The following is a 27,343-nucleotide window of genomic DNA, read 5'->3' as shown; positions in this document are numbered from 1 at the left end:
CCATGCTGAGGTAGAGTTCACTTCAAAAAAATATTCTTACATCTCTGTACAGTAAACATCATAGGTAGATACTAAGCAAGTTTGGTATTAATTTTATTCTATTTTCTGTATAACTTTAAGTACATAAAGGTTTATTTCCACAGGCCTCAGGAAATGGGTAGAAGTCACAGGACAATCTCTCTTCCCACCAAAAAAGTTGCATTATTTTGGTAAGTGTCCTAGAGAGAAAAACTGTAATTTACATTAGCAGTGCTGTGCAAGATTCTTACATAAGACCTAAAAACAGGCTGCAGTGGAGATTTTAGTCCTTTGTTCAGGTGCCTGGACAGAAGCCAAAAGCAGTTGAGCATGACAGGGCAAAGGAGGCAGTGAAGGTGGAGGACAGGCACCCAGCATGGAAGGAGGAAGGAATTTCAGATCCCTTGGAATGGTGTGTTTTTCGTTTTGTTTTTTTCTTGTTTAAGTCGTCTCTGTAGGAAGGTGCTGCAGGGATCCCAGTGAAAGGAAGGGGCCGAGACTCCCTTAACTGGCCTGGGTGTGGGGCACTGCCACAGCGGCTGACACGGGAGAACCTACTCTCCCAGGTTCAGGCAGAGCCAGGATGGAATGCAGAATGAAAGGAATGCTTATGGGAAACAATTCTGCTTGGAATGCTAGCTGGCCAGCTTCAGCCTTTGGTCAGGTACAACTCCTGCCTCACTTGTCAATAGTGAAAAATTAGTTTGGTAAGAAGAACCTGCTAGAATCACACCGGCCTCTGCTACCTTCACGCTCATTGATAGAAAAAGGTGAACTTGTGTGAACATTCTGATATGTTAATCCCCGGGGACTGCTTTAGTCTTCCCAAAGACTGTTGGTCAAATAGCCTGCAAAGGCTGAAAGCTTAGACACACCAGTGCTGGTGTGCGGTTCCTTAAGGAGGGACTGGCGGTGTGGTTGAGCCGATAGGGAAAAGCCGCACCTTCCTGCAGAAGATGAACTGACCTGCTCTCCCGCCCCAAATCTCAGCCTGAGGTATATTTCAGTGAAGGCAGGTAGCTGTGCTTCTCAAAGCAGAGAAGCAGTTTAAGAGCAGAAAGGTAGAGGAAACCTAGAAAAGAACCGTCTTGATACAGATTTATCCCATGGTGTGAGGGAGAGGGCAAAGAACCCGGTGGCACTTCGCTTATCCAGCAATTTCTGTCACTGTGGTGACCAACTTCTGCCCATTCCATAGGGTCTTGAACTGCTCAGGGACTGGGAATTCATTCTGCAAATCAAGAAACCATGTTTAAGTCCAAGCTACACAATAAATTGAGGTTAAATCTTACATTCTTCTCCCAACGCTTGCTTCTACCAAACTCTTGGAGGAAGAAGGATGTCCTGAGAGTGAGACCGAACCACCTGCTGCAGCCTGGCTGTGTGAGTGGCAACACATCTCCTACGACCCAGCTCCCCTGCCGCTGACATAACAAAGGGGCGCTGCGGTGGAGAAGTGAGAACATTGGCCCCAAGGCCAGAGAGGCAGAGGTGTGAGTGCATTCCCCACTGATCCTGGATCAGCAATCTCAGACAAACAAACCTGGGAGGCACAGATGAGAACATATACACGCTCTCATATATACTGCATGGTGCCAGTCCTCTGGGGGCTGTGACTCAGTCCCATTCCTTGTTACTACCCTAAGCGTCTGTTCAACCTAAGGAAGGAAAAGCCACCTCCTTTGGAGCTCTACTTCATGAGACTACCTCACACTCATGGGTGGGGTGTCTGAGGTGCATATTGCTAGGCTAGACCCACTCAGTGCAGAATGGCCATGAACTAACTTTCTCCGATGCAAGAAATCTTCAGTCCCTCCTGTTTTTAGAGCATACCACCAAAGAGATCAGGGAACTTAACTTACAAAGTCACCGCCTTCTGTAGGAATGAGGACATTCATCTCAGAAGATTTGGCACTGACTATCTCACAATCCAGAGAATTCTTGCTCAGGTAGACGTGGCAGCCGTCTGTTTTGTTGATGGAAATGGTTGGCACTTTACCCATTACCTACAGAGGAAACCAAGCACCTTAGTCCCAGTAGCTGAGGAGAGCAATAGTACATTTCAGGAAAAAGCTTTCACTATTTTAGGTGATTCAGCAACTACACGCAAGCTCACAGGTATACAGCAGATACTGGATACTGGAGGTGGGCTGGGCTGGGGGCTGGAAAGGGCTCACTCTAAGAGCCAACTCCTTTCCTGCCACCAAAGCAGCTCAGCTTACAGACTCCGTAGAATCAAATTCCCAGCACAGCAACATCTGTGGGTCAGCCATGTCTTTCAATTAATTCCTCAGGGACCAAAGGAAGGAGCCAAGATATCAAGTTACCTGAACTTTGACATCCCTGCTATTGATTATCTCCACAATGCCCACCACATCATCGAACACCAGACCGAGTTTCTTACAGTTATCTAGAAGGGAGCAGATCAACAGTGTAACATTTTCACGAGGCTTGAACTAACAAACCCGAGCTGGGATCAAGAGCTGGACACTTAAGTGAGCCACCCAGGCACCCCATCAACAGTGTAACTTTAAAGGAAGCTACTGTAATAAACTTAACAATCTTTAGGAATAGGGCAGGCAGGATTCCAGCCCTCTCAGCATTAGGACAGAGCCTGCCTAGGACAATGACAAAAACTCACCTACTGTAATGGAGTTTATTTTGCCCTTGATTTGCAATGTCGTGTTGACACACTTGTATATGTAAGCCACCTGTTTCAGCTCCGTGTCTTCAATCACCAGGTTGGGAATGTTCTCCTGATTTTCCTGTTTAAGAAATACCCCTTTCAGGAATCCCATCACTAATACACCCTACCCCCCAAAACAAGCTGCCCCAAAGTTCTGTTCTTGTAATCTAAGCCAGAACCCTACACTGTTTGGCCGTGCTCCGTTTAAATCCCCGTCCCCACTTCTGGCTCCTTCTTGCATTTTTAACTCACCACTCTCCACTTCTTGCCCTCCAGTTCCAGTACAGCTGGCTCCTTCTTTGTGGTTGGTTTGGAGGATGGGCTGACTCCTGGTTTAGGTGCAGAGAACGGTTTGGGGCCACTTCGTACCGGACCGCTCTGAGCCTTCAGGGCAGGGTTCCTGTGAGTCTTCATGTCGTCAGACACATGTTTCAGGGCTGTAGGAACAACAGCTACCTTGGGCCTGTCCTTCATACCACGGTTTTGGGCTAAGGCAATAACCAACTTCTGCTCTCAGTGTTAATAAAAACTTTAAAGCCAAAAGCCAAGCCTTTGAAGATGTTCTCTCACAGGCAGGTTTGGGGAAGTGCTTTTAGAAATTCCCTTCTACCCCAAGGTTCAATTATACAGTTCCATTAAACAAACAAACAAACATGGTATGTGTGGATACAAAAGGATTGGGTATGTGAATGCACAGAAGATGATCTTGAAAGACACTCACCAAATATATATTCATAATATATGTAGAGTTTTTAAAGCACAAAAGAAAAGTAATATATCATAGTAAAGAAAATTTGGGAAAAAGAAAGAAACCTCACCCACAGCTGACCTACCACGCCTCCTACTCAGTCTCTGCTTTTGAAATGTCATTCCACGAGTTTTCCTACTGATAGAAGTTTTGTATTTGGTTATAACCATACACACTGTTAACAAGTCTGGTTTAACCAGTTAACACGTAAAAATTTTCTCACATTAACCTATAGTGTATAAAAATGTCTTCTTTGTTTCTTTTTAAGGAAAAAATTCCATAATCACCTCTTGTAGGCTGATACATTCCTTGCTTTTGAATATGGCCCAATGTAAATAACCAATACTGACTGGCCCTTTCAGTCCCCCCACCACTCCTTGTGGCTATACTAGATGTCTTGTCAACACTGCACAGCTGGCTGCAGTAAAAGACTTAATGGCTGCATAATATATTAAAAGGACACACCATAGTTAACTATTTCTCTTACTGCTGGATATTTAGGTTGTTATACCATCTTTAGCTACTACAAATAATACTATATAATACTTGTTTTTTATTTTAGATATTTTTATAGGTAGATTCCTAGAAGAGGGCTGTATAATTTAATCTTCTACCTGCTGTGTATAAGGGTGTCTAGTTTCTCTATACCAACATTGGTAAATCTTCTGCAAAATTTCCATGACTAACAATCATCCTCTGAATTAGTTAACTGACCCCCACCCGGACACACACACACACACACACACACACACACACACACCCAGTGACTTCCCAAAGAGACCATGTGGTAACACAGAAAAGGCTCTAGGGTAAACTGCCAGCACCATGCCTTGGTACAACAGGGTACTCTATATGTGCCACTCAGTAGTAAATAATTTCGGTTTCCACTTAAGCCAGGTTTGAGGTCCCTTTGGGCAATCTGAAGGACAGTGACACCCCACATGGAATCTCCCATACACAAACCAGGATTCTGGTTTATCAACTGTCAGATCTCTAGCTGGTAAGATCTGGCCCAAAGAACTTTTCTTGCCAAAATATCCACTTACCACGTGTGATGCTCTCCCCCTGATTAATCTGCGCAAACAGTGCTGAGCGGGAAGCAGACTCATCTGCGCCTGAACTGAGGGGGACTGGTGGAGGAGGTGGGCCTGGTGGAGGAGGAGGGGGACCCGATCCGGCAGAGGGTCCAGATGGCAATCCACTCAGTTCTTTTGCCACAGGCCCCTAGAACAATATAGGCAGGTTAACACACCCATCCTTTCTTCCCCTCTGTACCCTTCCCAAATAGGGTCTACATGTAATCAAGGACATGGGGTACCCACTGGAGCCTTCAATGCTTTGATTCATGCTCCCTAGCCACACCCAACTTCGCTTTATTCCTTCTTAACCTTTTCCAGGGACCCAATCCAGCTCCATTTTTCAACTTTCCCATTGTTCCTTTGGCCTCTAATTCCAGTTCTAAGCCAGCTGTGCAAATTGACTTGGCACCAGTACCTCAGCCTCAATGAGGCCAAGACTGATGTCATCATCTCCCGTCTGCTCCCCTACCTATACAATCACCTCCTTGATTCTATTTCAGTAAAAGATGCTGCCATCTGAGCTTGACTGTTCAATTTTTTGGAGCCCTGCATCCCCCTCAATTCCATCAAATCTTTCTATTACCTTGGTTATAGCTCCTTCAAGTTTTTCTGCACCACCCCCGAGCCCCATGGGAACACTTCCACAGTCTGAGCATGAGCCCTTATCCCTAACCTATACACTCAGACTCTCTTAAGGACAAGTCTGATCATTATCACTCTCTTGCTCAAATACCTATGATATGCACTTATCACCTATTACTAAGTCTAAAAGTCATAATCAATGCTCCTTTCCAGCCTTTTCTCCTAAAAATCTTTCTCCTTATTGAAGACAGAGATGACCAATCTCTACATTTACTCTGTATGCTACATGTACTCTGTTAAAGCTTTGCTATTTGCTAGTATCCCCGTTTCTCCTACTTCTCACTGTTCTATACTTGAAAAAAGTCTCGGATCAGAGTACACCTGTTCAAAGTATAATCTCTTCCAGTAAGACTCACTCTCCCTTCTACTCTGTACTCTGTATTGTTAGTATAGCATTTAGCTTGGTAATTTGTACTTAGGATTTTTTTATTTCAATTTCTAAGCTTCTGGAGGGCTAGGATAATGTAACTCATTCTTCTGGCCCTCTGACCCATGTGTAATGAAAATGAATAGAACTAAATACTTCTCTGATCCTTGTTTTCTGTACTCTTTTCTTTTTTCCCCTCCTTTTTCTTTCTACTCTCCACTGAAAGACTAGCATTTCTTCTTGGAACTTGGTAGCAACAAAATCACAGAAAATTGTGGACCCTGTCCCGAAGGGGTAGAAGGAGGGAGGGAAGACTCACTAACCGTTTTGCTCCAGGCCAGTCCAGTGGTATGGAACTCCTTAATGTAAGCCTGTAGCTCTGTCCATATACTCAAGTAAGCTTTGACCCAATCCACATGCTTCTTATCACTGGAGAATTAAAGAAGAACTCATCACAGATGGCCAGGGTACATTTTAACAATGATTCCAGAACCCCTCCCATCTGTGAGCTCATATCTTGGCTGTAGCGTGGCTCTGCTCTATGGCAGCTTTTCTGATATAACTGAACTTTACGGGGCACCTGGATGGCTCAGTTGGTGAAGCGTCTGCCTTTGGCTCAGGACATGATCTCAGGGTCCTGGGATTGGGCCCCATATCGGGCTCTTTACTCATCGAGGAGTCTGCTTCTCCCTCTATCAAATAAACAAAATCTTAAAAAAAAAAATAACTGAGCTTTACTATTTTAACCTATTTTATTATCCTAGTAAGACTAAAGTCCATTAGGATAGGGACTGCAGATCATATCTCTTCCTATCTCTTACAGCAGTATTCCTCCAACTTTTTTAAGTATAGCAAAACCGTTTTTTCTAAGCAGACCTTAAGCAGAACATAATACATAAAACTAATAAAAGCAGACATTCTACGCATGAAGCTGTAGTGGAAAGAAGGTTATTCAGGCATCACTGTGGAACTCCAGGACTTTAAGAAACTCAAATGCTCTATAGCACAGTGCTTTACGTCCCTCCCACCAAAAATCTAAAATCTTCCTGGAGGAAATAATCATCGTAAGATTATAGAAAGAGCACTGCACTATAGTCCAAGTCTCCCCTCTTCTATATTAGCTGGAAGACTCTATGACTTTTTTTTTTTTAAGATTTTATTTATTTGACAGAGATACAAGAGAGGGAACACAAACAGGGGGAGTGGGAGAGGGAAAATCAGGCTTCCTGAGGAGCAGGGAGCCCGATGCAGGACTCCATTCGGACCCTGGGATCATGACCTGAGCCGAAGGCAGATGCTTAACAACCGAGCCACCCAGGCACCCCGACTTTATGGCTATTTAGCATAAGACCGAATTTGCTCAACTGTAAAGTGCGCGGAGTTTAATGGTGGGGTGAATCAAAACACTACAGTGCTTAACTCTAGGTTGCTGGAAGGATCAAGGAAGAGCCTGGTGTTCTGAGACATATTTCACACACATGAAGGCTACTCCTTCAGAGTAGTTATTCAATAAATGATTGATGGAAGGAAGGGTCTGGGTAATTATGCAGCTGCGTGCTGTCACTTCAACTCAAAACCAGCAATGGAGAATTCAATTAGGACTGATGAATATATGCGGTTAGACATACAATGACTCCCTACCCCTTACCTGATACCTGTGCTTTGCCAAAACAGCCTTCCTCTCACTTTACCTAGTAAATTTCCTAGTAAATCTTACTGAACCTTTTGGCATAGGGCCAGTTAGAAATTCTCAACAAAGGAACAAAATCCACCTTGTCTAAACAGGCAAATTAAAGGGCATTCATTGGGATGCCTGGGTGGCTCAGTCAGTTAAGTATCTGCCTTTGGCTCAGGTCAGGATCCCAGGGTTCTGGGCTCCAGCTGCACATCACACTCCCTGCTCCACGGGGAGCCTGCTTCTCTGTCTGCCTGCCGCTACCCTGGCTTCTACTCCCTCTCTGACAAATAAATAAAATCTTTTAAAAAAATAAAGGGCAGGGGCGCCTGGGTGGCTCAGTGGGTTAAGCTGCTGCCTTCGGCTCAGGTCATGATCTCAGGGTCCTGGGATCAAGTCCCACATCGGGCTCTCTGCTCAGCGGGGAGCCTGCTTCTTCCTCTCTCTCTCCTGCCTCTCTGCCTACTTGTGATCTCTCTCTGTCAAATAAATAAATAAAATCTTTAAAAAAAAAAAAAAGAAAAAGTCATTCGTCCATTTTAGCCCTAGCAAAACTTCCTAAACCTGAAAGAGTTAAGGATTAGACTTAACTAGGGTAGAGACTAAACGGGTCTCTACGAACGAGAGAAAAAGCAGAAGTGACAGCAGAAACACTTCCTGCTTGCAAATGCAGCTTCTGTGAGCTAGTAACTATTGAAATTTCCAGAAAGTAGCCCTGGGGTACAGAACCAACACAACAGCCTTAACCCCAAGTGCTACTCCGGAAAGCAACCAGCTGGCTTGTCCTTGACCCCTTGAGAAAAAGGCTGGACTTACACATCTTTGTACTCCTTGAGGACTCGGTTTGTATAAAACATGGCAGCATCATTCATTTCTTTCACATAGGGACCAGGCTTAGGAGCCTAGAGAAAGAGAAGCTGTCAGTGACTCAGGGCCTCTCCCAGCCATCTCTCTTACCCTTTCATTGCATCCCTTCCCTCCCATGGAAGCTGCACTGCTCACCATAGCCACCCAACCCAGGGCCTGGATACTTTCGCTGACAGCTGATAAGTGATTGAACAACTTGCTGCCTCGGTTCTTCTCCCGGAAGGTTATCACTTCCTGGATCTGCTCTGAGATGGGTGCCAACAAATCAGAAAGCTTATTCTAGGAAAAGACATGGGAAAAGATTCAGGTTAGTCTCTCTGTAAAAGCTTTATGTATTGGTCAATTCTGACTCTGCACGCAAGAATTCTTCATGGGCTATAATGAACACCCAAATAAACTCTGTGTTCATCCTGCATAGGTTCATATGGATAAAATACTGCTCATCATCTCACTCTCCTCTGGCTAGATCTGGTGGTTCTTCAGGATCAGGACCCATACTCCAGCAACTCCGCAAAATTCTACCCTTTCAGCGACTTGTCTCTTTTCTGTCCCACTAAGAAGAGACACTAGCTCATTTCTGAGCCTTTATTCATGATAGTCTCTTCTTGTTCCAGATAGCCAAATGGTTCCCCATGCTTCATGAAGAACAGCCCTCCTGCCCCAGCCACACTGGCCACTTACAGCAGCTCCTGTCAGCATAACCAATTCTGGCACCTCATCACACATCAGCAAAAACTATTAATGGACTCATGTGAGTATGTTTTTTGAAAGTTCTCATTAATTTTTCAAAGACAAGGGCTTTGTCTCAGCCCTCTTTTATAGTCTTTACAGCCCTCAATACATTGCTAGCCATACAGCAGCTGCTGAGCAGAGATCTGCTGAATCAAATGCAATTAGGGGGCTTGCCATTTGAACAGGCAGATTATTAGCAAAATGGATGAATCTTGTGTTTCCATGTTTTATCCTTTCAGTTTTATCCTTCCAGCTCAGTTTCCTAAACATCTCAATTCTCAGATCTTAGCACAAGAAACAGTCTAAAGCAGGAGTCAGCAAACTTTCTCTAAAGAGCCACGCAGTAAATATTCAGTCTCTGCAGGACATACGGTCTCTGCTGCAATTTCTCAACTCTACCATTATAGTGTGTAAAGCAGCAATAGACAATACTTGAAAGAACAGGCATGGCTGTGTTCCAAAAATCTTTCATTTACAAGAGAGATGGCAGACCAGATTTGGCCTGGAGACTGCAGTTTATCAACCTTCAGTCTAAAGCACAGGAAATATTAACAGTGTCTCAGTTGCCTGATTTGTTGTTGAAAGTGTAGGTTTCAAGAAAAGGTTTAAGACCAATGCTTTAACCATTCAAGAGAGATTAAGAATTAGAGTCTAATATATTTAACATTATCTTGTATTATTTTTACACTATTTAGGCATGCTGAGGGTCCAGGAGTTTTAATACAGCATTAACAGGAAGATTTCTTTTATTGATCCTCTGCCTAGGAAAGTCAAATGCAGAAAGAACAAATAGAACAAAACTCAAATCCACATTTTCTCCAACTGATCTTCATACCTTAACAACATAAAATTTTGACGTAGGAGTAAACTTAAAGGGAAATCCCAACCACAGGAGGAGGAGGGGAGAAGCAATACTTTAGGAGTTTTAGGATCTCCACAGTAGCATTGTTAAAGCCCAGCCACAGCGAAGCAAGAGAACCTCTATGACCCAAACGGCTCAGAGGACAATATAATGAATTTGTCCTCAGTCAAGACGTTAAAAAAGACTACTGAGAGAAGCAGCAAGGTCCAGGAGTAACTATGGTCCTAAATAAAATGACAGAAAAAAAAACAAATAACAAAAAATAACCCCAAACCAGTAGAGTCCGGTAACTACTCAATGACACATTCTCATGCACTTGAAGTCTGACTATTCTGGGACTTGGTGTGAACGTACATGGGCCTGGAAGGTCTATTTTAGCATGTTGTGATACAGCAGAAACCTCTCAATTGTCCTGAGCATCAAACCACAAGGAAACCAACTAGCAGTGAACTTACGCCTGCTGGCTGCTGACACTGAGAGGCTGTAACCAAGAGAGCTCGCTCCAACTTCAGACCTGTGTGGACCATCTCCGCCTGCCAGAAAGAAGAATCACTTATCAATGACACATTATAACTGTAGAGGGTCCTGACAAGAATAACCTGGAGCCTCCACTTCCACATACTCTGGTAGCAACCTAGGCACATCCTGTTGCTTTCCTCAGGTACTCCAGATTCCAGGGAGTGACAGCAAAATTACATATACCACTGTTCCTGTTGGAACTCATCAGGGATACATAGCCAGGAAGTGAAGATAATCAGGGTTAGCCTTAGATGAAATCAGTTAGCAAATGTACATGCAGTGCGGTGTGAAGTGCACTGAAAAATCCCTCCTGCCTCTCATCACCAAAAAAGCTCTTTTCTCAAAAACTTGAGGCTGAAGTAAAAGCAAAGGCCAAATTTATGCCTGAATTCTCAAGGTATTTACTTCTATAGGTTAAAGCTATTTCTCAAAGGCTAGGTCATAACCCATTCAGATTAAATACGTATTTCTTACTGACAGTCATAGTCAAGAGAGTTTAAGAAATATGAGGCTATAACCACTGTCTAAACACAAAAATTCAAATAAGGTAACCTATTTTTTCTAGATTTGTGTTTTTAGAACATACAAGTGATACATGTTTTTAAGTCTTTGCAAATGTTACATACTGTATAAAGTAAAAATGTAAGCCCCCACTCCTGTATCTAAGTCCCAGTCCCACTCAGAAGCGCTAACACGACTGCCAACAGATGGTACATGAAAGGCTCAAAATAGATCTTCCAAAGATCAAGCAACCAGTCTTGCTAAAGGGTCAGGAAGATCCTAAACATGGTTATTGCTTACAGAGATTACAGAGGACTAGGAGAAAGATTTGGGGTACCAAAAAGAGATTCAGAATATATATCTGAGTGTGGGGGTGGTGACGGTGGAGGTGGCAGCACATGAAGCAAGGTGGGTGGAGAGGCACCTGTCACTGCCTACTTCACATTCTTGCTGTGAGCTAAGTGTGAAAATAACCACATTAGCATAACTAATAACTATCATGCATAGCTTTATAAATGCTAAGTCATGACTATGATTTCTTTGAATAAGCCACCCTAGGCTTAGTTATATAACATGCTGGGGGTGCTGCCTGGGTGGCTCAGTCATTAAACATCTGCTTTTGGTTCTGGTCATGATCCCAGGGTCCTGGGATAGAGCCCCACGTCGAGCTCCCTGCTCAGTGGGAAGCCTGCTTCTCCCTCTCCCACTCTCCCTGCTTGTGTTCTCACTGTGTCTTGCTCTAAATAAATAAATTAAATCTTTCAAGAAAAAAAAAAAATAACAACAACATGCTGGGATCAGAATGGGAGAATATTCTCACTGTAAGATAAACCAAGCCATATATATTTTTTTAACAGATCTTATTTATTTATTTATTTATTTATTGTACGCATGTAGGGGGAGGGGAGAAGGGGAGAAAGAATCTCAAGCAGATTCTTCACTGAGCATGGGGCCTAATGCAGGGCTAGATCCCATGACCCGAGACCATGACCTGAGCCGTAATCAAGAGTCAGATGCTTAAGTGACTGAGCCACCCAGGTGCCCCCCAACAAGCCATATTTTATGCACCAAGCAGGTCTTCAGTATAAAGAAGCCCATGCAGAAAATGTGATAAAAGCTGAAGGCCTGGAAATATTTGAGAAACCGTTCCAGTGCCTGGAGTGAGCTCCTCAGTGAAGGTAAAAGAGGAGGAGCCAGGAGCCTCTCAAGGGGCTCTTAAACCAAGAAGGATCTAAAAACAGCCACCAGTCCTTAAAGGAAGGAAAAAGGGGCAAAACATCCTTACATGTTTCTGCACATCTCCCCCAATCTCTTTACTGATCTTCAGGTACTCTGCCACAGGACCAGCAAGCAGTGAGTCGAATGCTTGCACATATGGAGCTGCTCCTGCTAAAGACAGACACACCACAGAGAATCAGTCCTGCACCAAAAAGATGATTTATTAAAAAGCCATTCCACATGAAAGTGGAGAGGCAAGGTAATAGAGTAAACAGAATATTGGAACATGAGTCCAGTACCACCACTGACTGTGTGACCCTAAGTTCCTTTTCCTCTCTGAGCCCAATTTTCTTTATCTATAAAATGAAAACTTAAAAAAAAACAAAAACAAAAACAAACAAAAAAAAAAACCGGAGCTCCCCTTTAGCGCTAACATTCTATGATTCATTTGGTGCATATGCAAAACGGCTAATTTGCCAATCATTTGGACAGAGGAAATTTTCCTATCACTTGTCACCCAACTTCTAGAGTGGTTTTACTAAAGAAAGAACAGGAAGTATCGCACAATCAGGAAGTTCTTCTGTTAAAATAACCACAGGCCTCCCTACACAAGTCACTTCCTCCCTTATCTGTTCACAGGCGATGAGCTTAGCAGATTAAGCATTTTGGGATGATAACTTCAAAGGAGAGCATATCCTGTGACAGAAAAATTTTAGGCCAAAACACTGAGTCTTCATTCAAAGTATTCTGCTGGCTGGATACTGCTTACCTTTGGGAGCACTGTCTCCATACCCACAGTGCACATCAGAGCCATGGGATACAGCCTCCAGGCGGCCCACTGCCCTCTCCAGTCTTTCTACCAGATTTTGCATGTCAGCCATTGTGTACCACCTGCTGAAAGAGATCATATGTCACTTGTTATTTTAACAGTACACAGCACCTAAGGAGAAGAGACAAAATACTTATGGGGTGAGGAGGATGCTAAATCTGAACAGAATCAGTTAGTAACGAAACAAGATGAGAAACAGACTAATATATTTACAAAATCATAAAGACTTCATTAAGCAAGACAGCGACTCAGAAAAAGGTGTTCACTAAAAGCAAACATTTATTCATTCAAATACTTATTGAATATTTACTGTGACACCACAGAATATTTGTGCCAGAATTTAGAATTTACGAAGTACAGTCACATATATTATCTCAGTTTGTGCCTCCCAACAATTACTCAGGAATCTCGGGTTAATTACTACATTCTGTAGAGAGAGTGAACTTAATTACAGTGAAGTTAAATGACTTGCTTACAGTCACACAGCTAGTTAATAAGAAAGCCAGCACTCAAATTTAAGTCTTCTGGCTCTAAATTCAATGCTTTTTCCTACAACATCCTGCTGCCTACTTACAGAATGCCCCAAACCACAATAAATAGGATATTTATTTTGCCTTCAATAACTTACAGACTAATAGTGGGTACTTGACAAGTACACTAACAACTACAAACAAATAGAAAAAAAAATACCAAGGTGATATAAGAATGTTGCAGATACAGTAACAGAATTTCAGGAAGGAGAAGAGCATATTAGCAGAAAAAATCAGGTAAGGACAGCATGGATATGCTGCCACTGAGCCAGGCTTCACAAATGAGGATGACAGGATCTAGACTTGGAGTAGGAAGAGAGACACATCCAGAGAGCTTTTTTCAGATCTTTCACAAGTACTAATTTATCTGAAACTAGTCTCATTCAATGTCTAAATCCTAAAGAAAGTAAGCTCTACCAGAGAAAGGATCTTCTCTGACTTGTTCCCTATTATACTCTACCATCTAGGCCACTGCTTGGCAAGTAGGTGTTCAGTAAGTATTCATGGAGTTAATGAACCTAAAGCGTAGCATCTCAAAACTCCAGAGGGATGAGTGTTCTTAAAGTTGCCCATGCTAGGGGCACCTGGGTGGCTCAGTCGGTTGAAACCTCTGCCTTCGGCTCAGGTCATGATCCCAGGGTCCTGGGGTCTAGCCGAGAGTTGAGCTCTCTGCTCGGCAGGGAGCCTGCTTCCTCCTCTCTCTCTCTCTGCCTGCCTCTCTGCCTACTTGTGATCTCTGTCTGTCAAATAAATAAATCAAATCTTAAAAAAAAAAAAAAGTTGCCCAAGCTATACACACAAATAATCATTAAATGTTTTCAATACACGAGCACATGAAATGTTTGAAACCATAAGTGATATCATAAAAATAAGTCAGTGCAATTTCAGTCAAAGCCTTGATTTGGGAGATTCTACTTCATTAATTAGTTCAGTTACTAAGCTGAATGAGCTCAACACCCCTGAAATTGCCTAAAATGACCACACCCATTACAATGCCCTTAAAAATGACATGTCAGAAGATCTCAACCTAACACACTGAGGAGGAGATAAGCAGATTTACAAGACAAAGTAAGGAAGACAGTATATTTTTCTTGAAGATTTTATTTATTTGAGTGAGAGAGAGAGACAGAGACAGAACAAACACAGCAGGGGGAGGGAGGGAGGCAGAGGGAGAGGGAGAGGGAGAAGCAGACTCTCCAGTGAGCAGGGAGCCCGACATGGGGCTTGATCCCAGGACCCTGAGATCACGACCTGAACTGAAGGCAGACACTTAATAGACTGAGCCACCCAGGTACCCCCAAGAAAGAAAATATAATCCCCGTCCATTCTTTTCTGTGTACAAGGCTCTGGTCTCTCTGGGCCTAGCAACCTACCACAGGAAGTTTTGTTTTGACTTATTTAAATAATCTCTACACCCAATGTGGGGCTCAAACTCACAACCTTGAGGATCAAGAGTCACATGGTCTTCTAACAGAGTCAGCCAAATTACCCCAAGAATGTCATTTAAAAGTCAATCAGAGAGGTGCCTGGGTGGCTCAGTGGGTTAAAGCCTCTGTCTTTGGCTCAGGTCACGATCCCAGGGTCCTGGGATCGAGCCCCACATCAGGCTCTCTGCTGATCGGGGAGCCTGCTTCCTCCTCTCTCTCTCTGCCTGCCTCTCTGCATACTTGTAATCTGTCAAATAAATAAATAAAATCTTTTAAAAAATAATAAAAAAATAAAAAATAAAATAAAAGACAATCAGAGAAAAAAGTAAAAATGCGAACCAAATAAACCTTTCATTCCCTGGCCTGGAGAATAGCAGAAGTCTCCAAGTCTCTGTTCTTCTCACAAATGGAACAGACTAGAAGTAACCAATACATTCTCCTTTATGTTATGCCACCATCACCTAAGTACCCAAATTACTGACCATTCTGGATACTGTCCAAGGACAGAGTCACATATAATCCACCACAGTCTGTAAATCCCAGGGAAAAGGCAAACTCCTAAGCTATCCTCCATTAATAGATACTACCCATTCCATGAGCACCTGGCTGGCTTAGTCAGTGGAGCGTACAACTCTTGATCTCAGGGCAGTGAAATCGAGCCCCACGTTGGGTACAGAGATTACTTAAAAATAAAATCTTTGGGGCACCTGGGTATATCAGTGGGTAAAAGCCTCTGCCTTCAGCTCAGGTCATGTTCTCAGGGTCCTGGGATCGAGCTCCAAGTCGAGCTCTCTGCTTCCCTTCCTCTCTCTCTGCCTGCCTCTCTGCCTACTTGTGATCTCTGTCAAATAAGTAAATAAAATCTTTAAATAAATAAATAAATAAAATCTTTTTTCCCTCCCCCTTTTTTTAAGAGAGAGAGAGCATGTTCTCCCAAGGTTGGGGGGGGGGCAGGAGGCAGAGGGAGAGAGAGAATCCCAAGCAGGTTTCATACCTAGTACAGAGCCTGATGTAGGGATTGATCTCATGACACTGAGCTTATAACCTCAGCCAAAATCAAGAATCAGATGTTTAACCAAACCACCCAGGTACCCTGTTAAAAATAAAATCTTTAAAAAAAAAAAAAAGGATACCACCCATTCTGTTATAAAACACATTCTTTCATATACAATGGATACTACAGGTTGAGGCTAGTGTTAACATGGAAAAACAATGAAGTGTATCTAATGGCTGCCAGGGTTGGTGGACACTTACTCATCTTAAAAGCTTAGTAATACAGCTTCATGAGATTTTTAGATCCTTTTTTTCTGTATTTCACTTGGACTTGTAAGCTTTCATTGCTAAACAAGCTACAATTTTGCTGTCTAACTTAAACAGAATGTAAAAGGATAATACAGCTATCATTTATAGGTAATCTGATTCTATCATTAACCAAACAGGAGAACAGTACTTAGTTTTTCTGATTTTGGTAGAGGCAGAGTGAAATCTGAGATACTAGAGGAAAGAATATCCAAAATTGAAAGAAACAAAAGACACATCTTATCTCACTCTCCATCCCCACACACATATTCACATTCTTCAGGTGATCATGTCCACTCCCAAGCCTTCAACTAGCATTATGGCAGCACCATTCTGCCTGTCTCCGGAGTGGCACCACAACAACCATCTATAAACCAATGACTCCCAGAGAAGTATATCCAGCTCAAGCCGCTCTTCTGGAATTTATAATTTTAGATCCAACTTCCTTCTATACATTCCTACCTGAATGTTCAGAACGCATCTCAAACTGAAGTATCCAAAATAGAACTCATAGTCCTCCCACACCTCTCCTCCCCAGTGGCTCAGTAATCCAGCACTATTATCAACCACCTGATTGTCCAACTTAGTAACCCAGGAACTATGAAGCATCAAAAGTATAGTGGTTAAGAGCATGGTCTTTAGAGAAGTCAGATAGTTTGGGGGTTTGAATAACAGTACTCACAGGCACGGTGACTATGAGTGTTATCAAATTTTCTCAGCCTCAGCTTCCTTATTAGTATAGTGGAGACAACAGTACAAAATCCAAAGGGCTAAAGTTACAATAAAGGGGAAATACACTTAACTCTTGAATACCACAGGTTTGAACTTATCCATATACATATGAATTTTGTATAATACAGTACTATAAATGCATTTTCTCTGCCTTTGACTCTCTTTTTTTTTTTTTTTTAAGATTTTATTTATTTATTTGACAGAGAGTTAGAGAGAGCACAAGTAAATAGGCAGAGCGGCAGGGAGAGGGAGAAGGAGACTCTCCACTGAGCGGAGAGCCCGATGCGGGGCTCAATCCCAGGACCCTGGGATCATGACCTGAGCTGAAGACAGCCGCTCAACCAAATGAGCCACCCAGGTGCCCTGCCTTTGATTTTCTTAATAACATTTTCTCTCTAGCTTATTGTAAGAATACAGTATAATATATATATATATATATAACATACAAAATATGTGTTAATCAACTCTATGTTATCATTAAGGTTTTCAGTCAACAGTGTGCTATTAGTAAATCTGGGGGGAATCAAAAGTTATATGCTGACTTTGAAATGCACTGGGGGGTCAGGACCCCAAACCCAAGGTTGCTCAAGGGTCAACTGTACATGTAGCAGTCCTGGATCAGTGCTGAAAAACAGTAAGGATTCCATACATGTTAACTAAATTATATTGTTCCTTACTCCTGCAAAACTAGCCAGTCATCAAAATCCATAGGCTCTCATAGGCTCTATCTTGATTATCTCATGAAGATGCCCCTTGCCTTCATCCTGATTGTCAAAAATCAGGTCTTCATGACTTTGCCTACATTACTGCAGTAGCAGTAATACACCTTGTTTATCCATTCTACCACCATACCACCACCATACTCTTTCTCAAATGCAATTGTAATTATAATAGTCTTTTACTCAGTATCATTCAGTACTCTCCCAGGGCATTCAGAGTAAAGTCCAGATACGGGTTTCCATAATCTGATCCTGCTTTATCTCCTACCACTCTCCTCCAGTTTTGCCTCTCACCACACCCTTCCTGAACACACTACTGCCACACCAGGACTGCCTGCATTTTCCAAAAAGAATCATGCTTTCTCTTGCTTCTGAGCTTTCATACTATCTACTCTTCTTGGTTGTTGTTCCTCTCGTAACTCCTACTTGCCTTTTAAGACTCGGCTGAAGTGTTACTTTTCCTAGGAAACTTGTCTAGTAAGTTTTTTGGTAAGCTCTTCCTTCTCAATCTGCCCCCTCTCCAGAACTACTGCCTTTTAAGACTCAGCTAAGGTACCACCTCCCCAAGAAGCATTTCCAGTTTATGCTCCCATAACTTTGTGCATTTATCTCTACCACACATTTAATATAATGGTTTAAAATCATTTATTTAATAGTTAATAGGGAACTAGCCACCCTATAGGAGGGACCATGTCTTTGCAATTCCAGTACTATAAATGTAGTAGGCACTATAAATACAGTAGGCTAATAAGGGTCCTTTATCCTCTCTCCCCTCAAAACAAGTCTGGTTGTCTTCTCTCTGACAAATCTGGGGAGATTCCCCCCTCTGTCTTTTTTTTCCTCTCTGCTGTCTGCAGGATCTTACAAATATTTCTACCTGTCAAATAAATGCTATCTTTTGGGCATAAATCACAATGATAAAGAGATCTTCAAACCAAGTATCATAAAGAAAATAACCTTGTTTATTAGATTATATAATACTAATTTTAAAAATATTCCTTTACAGTCCTAAGTGCTTTACAACATCAATTTGTTGTTTCTTTGATACTTAAAATAATTTTATGGGGTCTGTTAGGAAGATACTGATGTCCACCTTTAGAATGAAGAAATTCACAGAAGTTAGAAAGCCTGCCAGATATGGAATAACCAGTGGGTAGAAAACCTAGGCTCCGAGCACAAATTTTCTGAATCCTAGTCTGAGGCTCTTCCCATCACTCCACATTGCTTTTAAGCAAGTAAGTGACTATGTGGTTCATCACAGCATCCAGCCCCTACAACTTGCTGAGCATAAGGCCTCTTCATGGTGTCTTAGTTACATTATTAGCAGCTTTTAATTTTCTGCTTTCAGTTTCTTCCATGGAGGCCAATATTTTTTCATAGGCTAGATGACACATATTTGGAAGGCCAATGTTTAAAATAAGGCTTTTGCACAAGAATTTGGAAGTGTGAGAGTAGAAAACTATAGCTCTGCCTGATCTTGTTGTCATTTGATTGACAATAGCCAAGAACCAAGGGTAAGCCTCCATAAATGAATGTACAGATTCCCAACTATCTAAGCATTCATCATAAAACCTTCAGAAAGAGAGGCAGTCCTAATTACAGAAGTCTAAGGAGAAAAATTAGGATTCAGGAGACCAAGCTTTGGGCCCAACTCAGCCATGTATTCACTGTATAACCACAGGACAGTCATTTAATAATGGGTCCTCACCTGGCACACAGAGATGATGGATCAGAGGAGATAAGTTATTTTGGGAGCCTTAAAATGCAGTTTGAATGTAAAATGTTATCACTGCATGCCATGTGCTAGAAAACAGGTTTCAAGAGAACGGGAATTTATCCATTCTCCTCTCCCCACCAAGCCCCACTAATTCACAGCACCTAGAACAACCTGGCACACAGAAGATGCTCATAAAATCAAAGTGCCTAGCATCGTACTTAGAAGCTACTGAAGACACAGAAGACACATGGCCCCTGCCCTCCCGAAACTTTCATTTTAATTGAGAAGGCCAACACAAATGAAAATGCCAATGGAATAAATAATGAGGGCTTCATTTTTAAAAATTCTGTTAAAGATTAGGAAGGAAACTTTTCCTAATTCCACCTAGATTAGGAAAAGTTATAGTACCTGCCTATACACAAGCTTTTTCTTTGCAGAATGTTGTATGGTTCTGAGTGATACAGTATAAATGACTATATGCTCTGAGAGTTGAGAAGAAATCAGTGAGGACTGATTAGGACTGTTAGGAGGAAAATGGGGCATCTTGATGGAAAAAGTGAAGACACTCCAGAGCAATCAGAAGCAAGGAGGAGAGAATACGAAGGCTATGTACATAAAGCAAGGAGGTTAACCTGCATAGAGCATCATGAAAAGTAAGGCTGGATAAGCAAGCCAGACTAGGTTATGAAGGGCACTGAAAGCCAGTCAGTATCTGAATCTGATGTTGTGATAAATGTGAAGCTGTTTAAGCATTCTGAGTAAAGGAATAAAATGACAGAAGCAAAATTTTTACAGACACTGTCTGATAAACAGAATGTGATTTGGAATGGGAGAGATATTAAGGTCTAGGTTAGATTAAAATAGGAAACTATTAGGGTCTAAGTTAGTGTGAAATACTGCTGATCATCTAGCTGTAAATTAAGAGGGCTGAAAAAATATTTTTTATATTTCAAAGGAAAAATAACCACAATATTTGGTGTCCAGCCAGATATAGAAACCAAAAGAAAACAATCAATTAACCTACAAATAATCAGTTTAAGGTATCTAAGTAACCAGAATCTGAATTAAGTGGGAATATAAAAGAATGGTAAAATAGTTTTCCTGTCCCAAGGGAATCTAGCAGGAGCAACAATCACTGGCTTTCAGGATTAGGAGAGATTCTAGAAATCATCTTGTAAAAACAACATCTGATGCCAGAACAATCCCTTCAACATTCTCAGCAATTAGGTAACCGCTATTCAAACACCTTCAGTGTAGAGACCCCAAGACTTCTGGAGGCAGCCCATTCCATTCAGACAGCTCGAAGTATTTAAAAGTTCTTCCTTATATGGAGGCAAAATCTGCTTCCCTGGAACTTCCACCCACTGATCTTGGTACTGCCCCTGGAGGTCATACAAAACAAGTGCGCATTAAACGCAGAACAAGTACCAACTGTGTGGTACTGACTATTGAGTACTGTAGCATTCAAAGAAGGGAGTCAAAGATGACTCAAACTGCAAATCCAGGGGCCTAAGAGAAAACTATACACAGAAACAGGTTTCTGGCACGTAAGAAGATGAAGTCAGTTTTGGATAAGCAGAGTCTGAAGAGGAGATGAAGCTTCTAAGTGGTTAAGTATTTAGAAATAAAGCTTGGGGAAGGATCAAGGCTGGAGATTGTTTGCAAGTTACTGGCAAAGAAATATCACAAAGGCATGAGAATGGATAGGCTTTTGGACAGATATCATGCCAAGCAAGAAGAAAACTAAGAGCATGATTCTCCAGCAATTTCTTTTGTGGTCTGAAACCAAGAAAAATCAGAAATGGCTAGTGACTCCTGTCAAAGCTACTTCACACTCTCCTCATTCTAACAGTTCAAACAATCCAATTCCTTCTGCCTATCAAGGAAGTTATTCAGAAATAAATGGAATCAGGTTACTCCTGAAGTTCCTGTCTCATCTCACCAGGTAATTTAGCCAGTGGTATGAATGTCCACTTGAGTTGGAAGTTGGTATGCTTAAAATGTTTTCTACTTTGTCTGTTGCTGTTCCTCTAAGTCCTACCCTTAAGTAAAACTGAAAAGCAACTACACAGGTCAGCTCATACACTATGATAGCGCACCTATGACAGCCCAACTGATCTGCTTCAAAATGCTTCATCTGACCTTGAGTTTTTAATTCTGTTCCTGAGATGGCATCTTAAGAAAATAATACGAATGTGGGAAAAGTGAAGATGTTCACTGCAAAGTTAACAGACTTCTATGGGGTTGCATGGGTGGCTCAGCTGGCTAAGCATCTGATTCTTGATTTCAGCTCAGGTCTTGAATTCAGGGTCAAGAGTTCAAGCCCTGTGTTGGGCTCCACGCTGGGTGTGGAGCTCACTTTATTAGTTTTTCTTTTAAAGATTTTATTTACTTATTTGAGAGAGAGAGAGAGAGAGAGAGCAAGTACACATGGGCTGAGGGGCAGAAGGAGAGGGAGACAATCTCAAGCAGACTCTGCCAAGCACAGAGCCCAGTGTAGGGCTCAATCCCACAACCGTGAGATCATGGCCTGAGCCGAAAGAAAGAGTCAGATGCCCAACTGACTGAGCTACCTAGGTGCCCTATGGGCCGTACTTTAAAAACAAACAAATAAAAAAGCTTAGACTTCTACTTAGGAATAGCTAAAAGCACTGTGGAAGAAGAGCTGAAGAGAACACAAAATTTACAGTATTTGTCACATTAGACATGATAGGGTTTTGGACAATTAACCTATTTTTCAAACCTTTAACATAGATAATTTCCTTATAATAGAACAAAGCCCAGCTCCACCTGTATCTTTCCTAAGGTACCACGAAGCTATAAGGCATTAGTAAGTTTTACTCCTAACAATAGAAAATTAGAGCCTAGTTCTCATCACCAGGCTCTAATATGTCACAAAGCAAAACCTAGACATGCTAACAGGAGACATTTATAAATTGGTTGTTTTAACCCAGAAACCAAAGAATAGATAGCACTTTGCCCTAGTAAAGATGCCCGTCAAATCTAACCCAAATCAGGAGCCACTGTTCTTCCCCAAGCATTTAGTTTCACTGAGGGAACCAATGACATTTAGTGTCTGAGTGACTGCCATCTGAGGTTTAGATTAAAAGAGAAAGGTCTATCTTCTACTTCTAGGGAGGGAAAGAATCCAATCCAGCATCAGCACTTGTCTCCGGTTCTGTCCCCTATCTGAAATTCCAGGGGTAAAAGCTAGTTAGAATGTATAAGCTGAAGTCAGACTAAGGAACTAGCTGTTTCAATGGTCGGGGCAAATAAACAATTTTATGTGGCCACGGGTTCCCCTCTCTCTCTTACTTTTAAGGAATGCTATGAAGATTAACCACATAAGAACACTGAGCAGGCATATTTTACAAATATAAGGAAAAAGTGCATTGGCTGACTTCAGTTGGATAGCTGCATAAAGATAGACCCAAGGATGCTGTTTGTCCCTAGCCATGATTCAGCTACAGCAAGAGATATGAAAAGATATGTGACTGAAAGTCTATAATTATAACTTAAGTATAGGAATTTTAAATGACCTCTGCGGGAAACAAAAACAAAAACAAAAGCAAAACAGAAAAAAGCAAGCTCACTCCTTCCATGAAACATTTCAGCTTTATTTTCCAGTCAAATGGAAAAGTTGAACACTACAGGTCTGGTAATACAAGGCAAACAAAGCTTTATTATAGCTAAGGAATATTTTTAGAGTTTTGATTCTTTTTATTAAGTTTACATAACGGTATATCAAAAAAGAAACAATTTCATGATGAATGCTGTAGTTGCATTAATTTAAAGATGATTCAACTCTAACAATTTAATCAATCAAAATAAACAGAGTGTCAACATCATAAACTATAAGCTATTTAAAATAAATGGTAATCCTTGTTCACTAAACCAAGCTGTCTAAATGCAGGCACCATGAACGTAATGGGAATTTACACATCCAATATGAGGGATATATAAATCTGCTGACTTCCACTGTCAACTAACCCAAAACTTTCTTCTTTTGAGTGCCTAATAAGAGACATTTCTCTATCAAGATCATATCCTCTGAGGAAAACCAAAAAGGCAAGTCCTTCAAGTATCACCACCCAGAAATTACTTGAAAAAACAGTAATTCTTGATGCCTCAATGAAAAATGATTCATTCACTACAGGATATGCCATGTTTATCATGTGCATACACTGTGCTAAGCATGGCCACAAAGCCTGCCCTAGAAAATTTAGCTGGGAGAGATAAGATGCTGCACAACCATAGTTGTGACACTTTCTAAAGCGGTGGTTCTCAATCAGGGGCAATTCTGTCCTTGAGGAGACAGTGGCCAATGTCTGGAGACATTTTTGGTAAGCACAACTGAGCGAGTGCTACTGGCATCTGATGGGTAGAGGCCAGGGATACTGCTAAAATCCTACAATGTACAGGTAAGACAACCCAACAATGAAGAACCATCCAACCTAAATGTCAGTTGTGCCAAGGTTTCTAAGAAACCCTGCTCTAGTAATAGTAAGGAGCAAAAGCGAAGCTCAAGGGGTATAAATAAAATGCTAATGTAGTAGTTTAGGGTTTCTAAATTACAATGTCTATCTACATTATTTAATGAAAATTAAGGTCAGAGTACAACTGTGGAGAATTCTGTAAACTGGACAACGGTATTTACATTCGATTCTTCAGGAATCTGAAGCCAGGTTAAGATAAGAAGACAAAAATGGCTCTTTCTAAAAGATTAGCCTAGTTATGGTAGAAAAAGGTGAAATTTAAGTATGAAAGCCAGGTTAATAGAAAGTAAAAAAAGAAACTGATGATGACAATTCAAAGGCATAATCATTAGGACTGAGTAAGATAAGGCTTGAGGATCCTCAGATTTCCAATCTCAGGATTAAATTTCCAACCAGAAGGTTCAACCTCCAATGACATTTTGCATTTGCTCGTTTAAGTAAAATGCATCTTTGACTCAAAATGCTTCACAGAAAACCGAAAGGAGGAAGTCACTTTTTAAACACTTAGTCCCTGGTTAAAAAAATATTGCAACTAAACATATGCATGTATAACCAAGAAAAGGGGTGAGAAAAAAGATCACCCCTCCAATTGGAAACAAAGCATTTTACAAATTAAACAGCTAATCTGCTCAGAGCAAAAATATACTCACTGAAACTTAACAATACCACCAGTTTTGGTTTTCATGACAGGTTGTACTTGACAAAGTACTTTCAATTGCTACCATTTTATTTAAACTCCTCTCAGACACAAATTATGTTTACCCGATTAATGAAGTATTTCTAGTGAAGAAAAAGGTGGGAAATTCCTACAGAAATGTCTTTATGCTAGACCAAGACAACTCAAATAAGCAAACTGCCAACCACAGAACAAAACCCAAACACATTCAAACAAGGCATCAAAAGCCCTTTCCGGGGCGCCTGGGTGGCTCAGTGGGTTAAGCCGCTGCCTTCGGCTCAGGTCGTGATCTCAGGGTCCTGGGATCGAGTCCCGCATCGGGCTCTCTGCTCAGCAGGGAGCCTGCTTCCTCCTCTCTCTCTGCCTGCCTCTCTGCCTGCCTCTCTGCCTACTTGTGATCTCTGTCTGTCAAATAAATAAATAAAATCTTTAAAAAAAAAAAAAAAAAAAAAAAAAGCCCTTTCCAACTTGGCAGCCATCTATCTACCCTTCTCCCCGGTCTTATCTTCTGCTACAAACTCCAGACAAATTCCAATACTCTAGGTACTTCGCTGAATGTAAGCCCTTTCCTGACTCCCCATCTTTGCTCTTCGTTTCCTTTAGTTGGGGTACTTTATCAGACATCTTTGCCTGGATATGCTACAAACACCTCAAATTAATTATGTCCAAAATTCATTTTCTTTCCATGCCAACTCCCCAACTTACCCCTCTCCTCTTACATTACCTACCTTAGTGAATGGTACCACCCAGTTCCCTAAGCCAGAAAGCCAGGCATTCATCCTAGACTACTCCTATTTCTTCACTTCCATAAACAATTGGCCTCCAATTCTATGGATTTCATCTTTTAAATACTGCTCAGATCTGATCCCTCCTCTCCTTCCCACTGTCACTGTCTTAGTCCAAGCCATGACTATGACAAAAGCTTCCCAACACTGGACTACTTCGACATCATGTCTCTTGCAAGTAGACAAACTAAACTTTCTAAAACACAGATCCGACCACATCATTTTCCTATATAAAACCCTACAAAGCATCCTCAGAGCTTTCCAAGTAAGATCCACATTACTCAGCATGATTTACAAGGTCCTTCATATTTGACCCAGCACTTGCCACTTCCTTCACTTCTCCATGCATTATTGGAAAAGTCACACTGAACTAGCCATGGTTTTTCATATGTCCAGATCTCCATGTCCTTGTACTCTGCCTGTAAGTCCCTTTTCCAGATTCACCACATGGCTAAATAAGTCCCGCTACACTTATCCTCCATTTCCTCCTCAAAGCATAGAAACCCGCTCAGGTATTCCTCCTCTATTCTTGCATAGCCTTGTGCTCTCACAGTGCATTAGGACATGGTAAGCCATCCCTGATTTACCTGTCTGCCCCCAACCCTGTAACAACTATATTCTTAGCCACCAGGGCCAAGGGCCTCATTTAATATGTGCCTCAAACATATTAAGGGCTCAATGAATTAGTGGTGAATGATGAATGTGCTGGGCTACCTTGTTTTTCACTTGAACAGGAATCCCTACAAAGAGCTTCAACTAACACAGTTCTAATATTACCTTCTGCCTTAAAAGGTTCTCATCCTTTCTTCATCAAGCTTACTGCTATTTATCCTTCAAAATCCATCTTAAATTCTGCTCTGCAGAAGGGATATTCCTGAGCCCCAAGTTATACATTTCCATAGTACCCTGCTCTTTCCTAACACTCATCACATTCATAATTAACTTCTTTAACGCCCCTGCAAAAACTGTTAGCTTCATGTGGGCAAGGTCTGGCTTGTTTTGTTTCAAAACTGCTTTTCCTGGATATGGTAGCGCCTGACTGAATCAACAGAATTTGTTACACTGAATTTAATCCTGTGGGGTAAGCAGAGATCTCCACTTAAAAGATGGGGGGGGGGATGAGAAAAATAAAGCTCAAGGAAGTTCAATAATGCATCTGTGGCTACAGATACTTAGCAGTGGGGCCAGACCAAACCTGAGCCATCTGACTTCAGGTCCAGAAGTATGCAACACCTTCAATAAAGTTAACTAAGCCTTTCAGAGTAGGAGCAACAAGCCTGGAAGAATGAGAGGCTACCGGATGAAAATACAAAGACTTGCCACACTCTTTTTTGAAAACCTCCCCAGGCCTTCCGAACAGTTTGCATTAAACAAACCAACCAACCAACCAAAACCGAAGACACGCAGCGGGCGGTCTTTAACCTGCAGCTGCCCGCAAGACAACACCGACCGGAAGACCACTCTAGAGGCAGAGAGAGGTTCCTGGGAAATAGTCGTAGGAAGGATCTGGAACTGATGATCTAAGGAACTGAGGTCTTGATTCCAATTGTTTCCCTCACTCGCTATAAGATCGTAGACCAGCCTCTTCGTCCCGGAATCAATTTACCCATCCGTGCAATGGGGACGAGTTGTTGGGGGATAGAGAAGACTCTAAGGTATCCCTGGTTCCTTAGGAATGCCTACGTCTGGGCACCTTAGGAATAAGGTCCCGCTGAGGCTGACAGCCAGGACGGCAAAATCTAGCGGAGGGACCTCCCCAGAGGAGCCCGGCTCAGTTGGTCACCCTGGCCCCACCTCAAGAGACCGCGCCCAGGAACCCGGGTCGGCCTGAGGGCCTCCGTTCCGGCCCCTTCAGTAGGGCTCATCACGCGCCCATAGGCCGGAAGGGCCATTCACAACGCCAGGGGCCGGTGGACCGCGGAGTGGACCCCAGTCCCTACCCGGCCGCGTACCCTCACCTCAGAGTTCCGCCTCACCTCCCGACTGCGAACAGCCGCTCTTCACTTCCGGCAAGAACCGCCCAGCAATCTTCGCGCGACCCACTTCCGGGCCCTCACTGGGCGCGGCACCCCCACCGGAAATGGACGGCAGCTGAAACGCCGAGGTGGTGGAGAGACGGGGGAGGAAGTCTGGCCGCCCCGCTCGTGGCTCCGCCCCCTATTCTCCACGCCCGGAAGGGAGAATCCTCGCTAGCCCGGAGGGCACATGGGAGGGAGTCC

General features: G+C 42.3%; 1 protein-coding gene across 7 annotated transcripts; it reads right to left on the bottom strand.

Annotated features, from left to right (window-relative positions):
* Positions 1–76: 76 nt before the first annotated feature.
* On the bottom strand, positions 77–27,343 carry CAP1 (cyclase associated actin cytoskeleton regulatory protein 1). Of its 7 annotated transcripts, none has more exons than XM_045064281.1 (13): positions 27,101–27,343; positions 12,684–12,808; positions 11,982–12,082; positions 10,132–10,209; positions 8,218–8,361; positions 8,032–8,117; positions 5,864–5,969; positions 4,499–4,676; positions 2,957–3,141; positions 2,660–2,783; positions 2,346–2,428; positions 1,881–2,024; positions 77–1,249 (listed from the first exon to the last, which is right to left on the bottom strand). In XM_045064281.1, exons 2-13 carry the CDS (start codon positions 12,793–12,795, stop codon positions 1,166–1,168), a joined length of 1,425 nt encoding a protein of 474 aa, XP_044920216.1. In that variant the 5' UTR covers positions 12,796–12,808; positions 27,101–27,343; the 3' UTR covers positions 77–1,165. The 7 variants fall into 7 exon arrangements, with proteins under 7 accessions (XP_044920216.1, XP_004740744.2, XP_044920215.1 ...); XM_004740687.3 differs by having other exon boundaries at positions 27,083–27,342; XM_045064280.1 differs by having other exon boundaries at positions 12,684–12,805; positions 27,083–27,342.

The sequence above is a fragment of the Mustela putorius genome, unplaced genomic scaffold (genome assembly GCF_011764305.1).
Source record: "Mustela putorius furo isolate JIRA1106 unplaced genomic scaffold, ASM1176430v1.1 tig00003853_pilon_pilon_pilon, whole genome shotgun sequence".
NCBI classification, from domain to species: domain Eukaryota; kingdom Metazoa; phylum Chordata; class Mammalia; order Carnivora; family Mustelidae; genus Mustela; species Mustela putorius.
This window is presented reverse-complemented; position numbering and strand designations above follow the sequence as displayed.

Excerpts from the sequence above, each read along its gene's own strand:
- CAP1 (XM_004740689.3), bottom strand. The coding sequence starts at position 12,795 with ATGGCTGACATGCAAAATCTGGTAGAAAGACTGGAGAGGGCAGTGGGC. Across the intron at positions 12,086-12,683 it reads TGGAGACAGTGCTCCCAAAG|CAGGAGCAGCTCCATATGTG; the intron begins GTAAGCAGTATC and ends GTCTGTCTTTAG. Across the intron at positions 10,210-11,981 it reads GGGGAGATGTGCAGAAACAT|GCGGAGATGGTCCACACAGG; the intron begins GTAAGGATGTTT and ends TCTTTCTGGCAG.